This window comes from Mycteria americana, chromosome 28, assembly GCF_035582795.1.
Source record: "Mycteria americana isolate JAX WOST 10 ecotype Jacksonville Zoo and Gardens chromosome 28, USCA_MyAme_1.0, whole genome shotgun sequence".
NCBI classification, from domain to species: domain Eukaryota; kingdom Metazoa; phylum Chordata; class Aves; order Ciconiiformes; family Ciconiidae; genus Mycteria; species Mycteria americana.
In genome coordinates, this window is record NC_134392.1 from 1,224,112 (window position 1) to 1,230,999 (window position 6,888).

General features: G+C 74.7%; 1 protein-coding gene across 5 annotated transcripts; it reads right to left on the reverse strand.

The window, feature by feature from the left end:
- Nucleotides 1-46: 46 nt before the first annotated feature.
- YJU2B (YJU2 splicing factor homolog B) lies at nt 47-3,569 on the reverse strand. Of its 5 annotated transcripts, none has more exons than XM_075525931.1 (10): nt 3,487-3,569; nt 2,138-2,182; nt 2,001-2,054; nt 1,838-1,920; nt 1,656-1,711; nt 1,458-1,518; nt 1,237-1,379; nt 987-1,159; nt 760-898; nt 47-656 (listed from the first exon to the last, which is right to left on the reverse strand). In XM_075525931.1, exons 2-10 carry the CDS (start codon nt 2,138-2,140, stop codon nt 262-264), a joined length of 1,107 nt encoding a protein of 368 aa, XP_075382046.1. In that variant the 5' UTR covers nt 2,141-2,182; nt 3,487-3,569; the 3' UTR covers nt 47-261. The 5 variants fall into 5 exon arrangements, with proteins under 5 accessions (XP_075382046.1, XP_075382044.1, XP_075382047.1 ...); XM_075525929.1 differs by having other exon boundaries at nt 2,138-2,313; nt 3,487-3,502; XM_075525932.1 differs by lacking the exon at nt 3,487-3,569 and adding an exon at nt 3,425-3,452.
- Between the last annotated feature and the right edge of the window lie 3,319 nt (nt 3,570-6,888).

Here is a 6,888-nt window from a genome sequence, read left to right on the forward strand (position 1 = left end):
AGCGAGGTGTCCCCCCCCCCCACCGCGTTCCCCGCCGCCGCCGCCGCCCCGGAGCCCCGTCCCCACCTTGGCGGGGGGGGGGGAAACTCACGCCGCGGCCGCACCGAAGAGCGGAGGGACGCGACTGCGCCGGTGCTGCCAACGCCTTTTAATGTCGGGGCGAGGGGGGGGTGTATAAATTAGGGGGGGGGGGAGCGGGGAGAGAGGGCCCGGGTGCCCCCCAGGACCAGCCGGGAGGGGGGTCCGGCCCCGAAGCGCCGCTCAGGCGCTCTCCGCCTCGGAGCCGGAGTCGGAATAATCGGCGACGAGGGAAGCGGTGGGGGGGGCCGTGGTGGCAGCGCGGGGGGCGACACGGGGGGACGTCCCGGCACCGGCCCCCCCCTGCGGCTCGCCGGCGGGCGCGGGGGGGCTGCGGGGGGTCGTCTCGCCCCGCTCCGGCCCCCCCGGCTCCGCCGGCCCCTCGGGCCCTTCTCCGCAGCGGCGCCGGACGATGCCCAGGCCGGCGGGGGTGGCGGGGGGGCCCCCCCGGCCCCGCAGCGCTCGCCCCCCCAGGCCCAGCTTCCGCAGGGCCTCGCCGGCTCTGCTGCCGGCGGCCGGGGGGAACCAGGAGCGGCTGGAGATCTCCGTCCGCTTCATCCTCTGCTTCTCCTCGTAGGCTGGGGGGGGGGACAGGGACAGGCTGGGGGTCACGGCGTGGGGGGGGGCGGAGGCCCCCAGAGCCCCGGCTGTCGTCGTCCCCCCCCCCGGCCCCCCACGCACAGTCGGGGCTGTGGTACTTGAGCAGCGCGGCCAGGCGCCGGTCCTCCTCCGCCTCCCGCACCAGAGGGATGCTCAGGCCGGCCTTCGCCTGCAGCGCCGCCGCCTCCTCCTCCTCCTCCCGCAGCGTCTTCTTCTCCTCCTTGGTGGGGAGGGGGACGAGGGGGCCGTCAGCGCTCCCGGCCGGGCAGGGGAGGGGGCTGCCGGGCCCCCCGGCCCCCCGGGCTCACCCTGAAGTGCCGCCGGAGCCGGCTGTTGAGGGCGAAGTCGTCCTTCCAGGCGCTCTGGGCCTCCTGCAGGCTGGCCAGCGTGGGGACGGCTCTCTGCAGCGTCGCCCGGTCGGCCACGCCGTGCTCCAGCCGGAACATGGCGTCCGTCTCCAGCTTCTCCTTCTCCTCCCGCTCTGCGGCAGGGGACAGCGAGGGGACTCGGCGGCCGCCCCTCTCGGGGCCGGGACTCGCCGGTGAAACCGGGACTCACCGGTGGGCAGGACCTGCTCGTTATCCCGCATGTCCCAGCGCTCCTCCTTGCGCCGGGCCCCGCTGACGATGACGTAGTCGCAGCCCGCCGGGTCCGTCTGCATCTCGATGTAGTTGACGCAGAGGTGGCACTTCATCCGGAACCTGGGGACGGGCACGGGGTCGGGGTCACCGTGCCCCGGGGCCGCCCGCGCGCGGGGGGGACGCGGCCGCCGCACCCACCTGTAGATGGGCGTCGTGTAGTAGGTGCCGACCTTCTTCTTCTCCGCGTTGTACCGGACGCCTGCGAGGGGGAAGGGGCGCATCGGCCGTCCCGCCGCGCCCGGGACACGCGGGTTCGGGGACCGCAGAGCCCCGGCAACGCCGGAGCAGGGGGGAAGGAGCCCGGGGGGGGGGGTGGGGGACGGCAGGAGAACTCACCCATCCCGATGTGGTTCTTGCAGCCGTCGCACCAGATGTTATAGGGCATCTCGAACCTGGGGAGGGGGGGGGGGGGACACACACGGCGCGGGGCCGTCACCGCGGCCGCCGGGGACGGGGACGAGCCCCCAGGCGGGGGAAGGGCCGGCTCGGGGCGTCCCCGGCCCCGCGCGTCCCCTCACCTGATGACGAGGATGCCCTGGGACAGCTTGCGGGCCCGCTCCCGCAGCGGGTGGCTGTGGTGGTACTTGTTGAGGGAGCCATGCTGCCGGGAGGGAAGCGGCGGGGCTCAGCCGGCGCGGCGCAGCCGGGCGTCCTCGGCCCCAGCCCCGCCGAGCCCCTCACCTTGGCCGGGTCGAAGTCGGGGGGGTAGTACTTGTTCGTGCCTTTGCGCTCGCCCTGCGGGGAGAAACGCGGCCTTAGAGCCGGACGGGGACCCCGGCGCGGCCGCGGCGGCCCCGGCAACGTCCGGCCCCACTCACCATGGCGGAGGGTCTCTAGTGCCGCAGGGCCGGGACAGGCGGGAGCTGCGGGGACGAGGAGCTGCCGTCACGGGGCGGGGGCTGGCCGGGAGCCCCGCGGTGCGGCGGGGAGGCTCCCAGTCCGTACTGGGATGGGGACAGCCTCCCAGTACAGGGTTAACAGCCACCAGTTTGTACTGGGATGGAGACAGCCTCCCAGTACAGGGTCAATGGTCACCAGTCCCTACTGAGATGGAGACAGCCTCCCAGTACAGGGTTAACGGTCACCAGTTTGTACTGGGACGGGGACACCCTCCCTCCCTGGTCCCCAGTCCATACTGGGACACGCACTCCCCCCCCAGTGCGGGGTCCCTGGTCCCCAGTCCATACTGGGACACGCACTCCCCTCCCAGTGCGGGGTCCCTGGTGCCCAGTCCATACTGGGACACGCACTCCCCTCCCAGTGCGGGGTCCCTGGTCCCCAGTCCATACTGGGACACGCACTCCCCTCCCAGTGCGGGGTCCCCGGTCCCCAGTCCATACTGGGACACGCACTCCCCTCCCAGTGCGGGGTCCCTGGTGCCCAGTCCATACTGGGACACGCACTCCCCTCCCAGTGCGGGGTCCCTGGTGCCCAGTCCATACTGGGACACGCACTCCCCTCCCAGTGCGGGGTCCCTGGTCCCCAGTCCATACTGGGACACGCACTCCCCTCCCAGTGCGGGGTCCCTGGTCCCCAGTCCATACTGGGACACGCACTCCCCTCCCAGTGCGGGGTCCCCGGTCCCCAGTCCATACTGGGACACGCACTCCCCTCCCAGTGCGGGGTCCCTGGTCCCCAGTCCATACTGGGACACGCACTCCCCTCCCAGTGCGGGGTCCCTGGTCCCCAGTCCATACTGGGACACGCACTCCCCTCCCAGTGCGGGGTCCCTGGTCCCCAGTCCATACTGGGACACGCACTCCCCTCCCAGTGCGGGGTCCCCGGTCCCCAGTCCATACTGGGACACGCACTCCCCTCCCAGTGCGGGGTCCCTGGTGCCCAGTCCATACTGGGACACGCACTCCCCTCCCAGTGCGGGGTCCCTGGTGCCCAGTCCATACTGGGACACGCACTCCCCTCCCAGTGCGGGGTCCCTGGTCCCCAGTCCATACTGGGACACGCACTCCCCTCCCAGTGCGGGGTCCCTGGTCCCCAGTCCATACTGGGACACGCACTCCCCTCCCAGTGCGGGGTCCCCGGTCCCCAGTCCATACTGGGACACGCACTCCCCTCCCAGTGCGGGGTCCCTGGTCCCCAGTCCATACTGGGACACGCACTCCCCCCCCAGTGCGGGGCGCTGGGCCCGGCCCCCCCCGTCCCCACCAACCTCTTCCTGCTCCGCTCCTCAGGCCCCGCCTCTTCCGCTGCGTCACTCGGCGGCGAGAGACGTCACCGCCGCCCGGGCGACCCCGCCCCTCCCGCAGCCCCGCGCGTGCGCAGTGTGCGCCACGCGCGCTTCCCGTCCGCTTCCGGCGCCGCAGCGCGGTCACCTGCGGCCGCCCATGGCAACGGAGCCCATGGCAACGGGGCCCATGGCAACGGGGCCCACGGCAACGGGGCCCCACGGCCGCCCATGGCAACCTGGCCCGCCGACTGCCCGTGGCAACGGGGCCCATGGCAACCAGGACCCACGGATGCCCGTGGCAACGGGGCGCCATAGCAACCAAGACCCATGGCTGCCGTGGCAACGGGGCCCACGGCAACCAGCCCCGCGGATGCCCGTGGCACCCGGAGCTCCCCACGGCCCCCGTGTGCCCCCCGCGGCCCCGTGACCGGGCAGGGTGACTCGGGGACGGGGGGGGGGGACGGCGGCGTGGGGACCCCCCGACGGCACCGCGCTGGCTCGGGGCGTCCGGCCTCGCAGCGCCGGCCCGCGGGGACGCGGCCCATCGGGGGACGAGCGGGGCGCTGACGGGCGTCACCCGCACCACGGGGTCACGCCGCTGCTAGCGGGGTCGTGCCCCTGCTGACGAGGTCAGCGCCCGTCCCCCTGTACCCCCCCGGGACCCTGTCCCGGTGACCCCCCGTCCCGGTGACCCCCCGTCCCGGTGGCATCGCTGGGGCACGGGGCCTCGCTCCTCCGCCATTCCCAGCCCCCCCCCCCGTTTAATTGAAGCCGTTAATTGAAGCCCTCAAGCCCCTTCACAGACCCAGGGAGCTCGTGTCCGCCACGGCGGTGGCTCTTGGGGACATTAGAAAGGGGGGGTTGGGGGACAGGGACACGTAGGGACCCCCCGGGCCCCCCGAGCCCGTCCCAGCCTTTGGGCAGGAGAAGGTTGGGATGGAGGTGTCCCTGTCACCAGGGCGGGGGCCCCGGCGGGAGGGAGGGGTCCCCGTCCCCATCCCCATCCCCATCCCCACAATGTGGGTCCTGTGTCCCCAGGGGATGGAGGTGTCCCCGTCCCCGTCCCCACAATGTGGGTCCCCGTGTCCCCAGGGGGATGAAGATGTCCCCCTCCCTGTCCCCATCCCCACAATGTGGGTCCCTGTGTCCCCGGGGGGATGGAGGTGTCCCCATCCCCGTCCCCACGATGTGGGTCCCCGTGTCCCCGGGGGGATGCAGGTGTCCCCGTCCCTGCCGCCATCCCGGCCACACGCCCTCCTGCCCACCTCCACCGTCACCGCGCCCCAGCAGGCGCCAGCGCGGCCCCGGTGGCCTCTGATCACGGCGGTGCTGAGCTCCCGGCACAGCGGGCGGCAGCCGCCTCATCACAGGCAGACACGAACGAGCGCCGGGAGCTGCTGCGCCCGCTGTGCCCACCGTGCCCCCGCGCCGGGGCGGGCGGACGGACGGACGGGCGGACGGACGGAGCTGGGGGCTCCCGCCCTGCGCCCCGGCTCATGCTGTCCCCGTCCCGGCCCTGTCCCGTCCCGGCGAAGCCCCTCGTGTCCCAGAAATGAATTTTCTCGCCGGGTCGGCTCCTGGCAGCTCCAGCGGCCGCGGGGCTGGGCAGGGTCCGGCGGGACGGGGGGTGGCCGCCCTGAGCTTCGCCCCGGGGCCAGGTCCTGGTGCCGGGGTTGGGGTGAAGGGTCCTGGGCCCGGGACCCTTCGCTGCTGCCCCCGAAAGCGCCAGGAACGTGCCGAGCTTTGCAAATCTCCGGGGGAGGCGGATGTGTCCCCGCCATGCCCGGCACGGCCCCGGCTCGCCGCAGGGATGGGGGCGAGCGTGGCGGCAGCCCCGGCCCCGGCTTCCCCAGCCCCGGGGACGCACACGCGGCCGCAGGATCCGGCCACCGAGGACAAAGCACCGGCGCTGGGTTTCTACCGGGGGGGGAAACGAGCCAGGGCTGCGGAGCCGGAGGTGCCGGACTCGGAGGCGGTGAAGGATGCGGCCGCAGCGGGGTGACCGGGCTGGCATGGCCGCGGCATCCCAGCTCCGCTTTGGGGCCGGATCCACGCTCCCCCGTGCCCCCCGCGCCGGCCTTTCCCGCCTCCGGCTCCCTCCATCCTTGGAGAAACCCTCGCTGGCCGCCCTGGCAGCGGGGCCGGATCCAGCGCGGGGCCAAGGGGCTGCGGTGCCCGGCAGTGCCCGCACCGGCTGCCGGCACGGCGGGACGCCCATCTGCGCCGGGTGCGCGGGGGCAGGCGGCCAGGGCCTGTGGCCGCATCCCCCCCCATGGACCCGGGGCCGGCTGCGGGGGTCCAGGACCCACCGGGGCGGTGGGAGCCGGGCCGGGGTCCCCACGGTTGGGCTGACGGGTGGTGTTGGCACCCGCTCCGGCGCTGGCCCCCGGCTCCGGCATCCGGCCAGGGAAAGCGGGAAAGTGCTGAGCCCGGAGTCTGGCAGCGCTGCCCGTGTTAACCCCCCGTGCTCCGCCATGCCGGCACGCGCCTGCCCGCGGCACGCACACGTGCCGGGCCGGTGCGGGCGTCGGGCCTTGCACGCACATCCTGGGGCGTGCGCACGCGTGTGGGGCCGTGCACACGCGTGTCAGGCCACGCACACGCACGCTGGGCGATGCCGGAAGCCGTGCGGACGGCAGAGGGTCCCCCCGGCCCCTCCTCGCCCGGTGTTTTGGGGTCCCCATCGCTCGGAGGTGACACTCAGGGTCACCCCCGGTGGGGACGGTCCCCACGGTGGCACATCCCGGCCGTGGGGCTGGGGAAGGGCCGTGGCGGCGGCACCGTGGCCGTGGGGCCGGCAGCGCTCCCAGCTCGACGCCTGCCGCAGGGGCTGAGACCGCTCACGCTCGGTGCATCCCCCGGTGCCAACTTGGTGCCTGGGGTGACGTCCCCACGGCCGGGGACAGCGGGGAATGGGGCCGGGGAGCAGGAATGGAGCCCCGGCCCCCCCCGCCCTGCCAGCCCCCCCCCCCCGTCCTGGCTCCGGCTCCTTTCTGCATCTGCGGCTCGGCCGGAGCCAGCGCTGCCGCCAAGGGCTGCTGCAACCCGGCACCGCCGGCACAGCCCGGCCCGCGGCCGAGCCGGGGGGCTGCGGGGGGCTGTAGGGGCTGGGGGGGCTGCCGGGGGTGCCCCCGGGTTGCCGACGGCGTCCCCATCCCAGCCTGGCACCGCCCCCCCTCCCCGCGCACCTTCCGGCATCGTCTGCGGGTGGGGGCACGGGGCGGCGCTTTTGGGGGGAAAAGGGGCTGAAATGGCCAAGCTGCCCCGCGCCGGGTGGGGGGCGGTGGCCGGCGGGGGGCTGCGGTGGGGGGCTCTGTCCCGCCTCGCCCCGGCTTCGTGCCGGGGCGACGGAGATTGCGCCCCCGAGCATCCCCCAGACTCGGG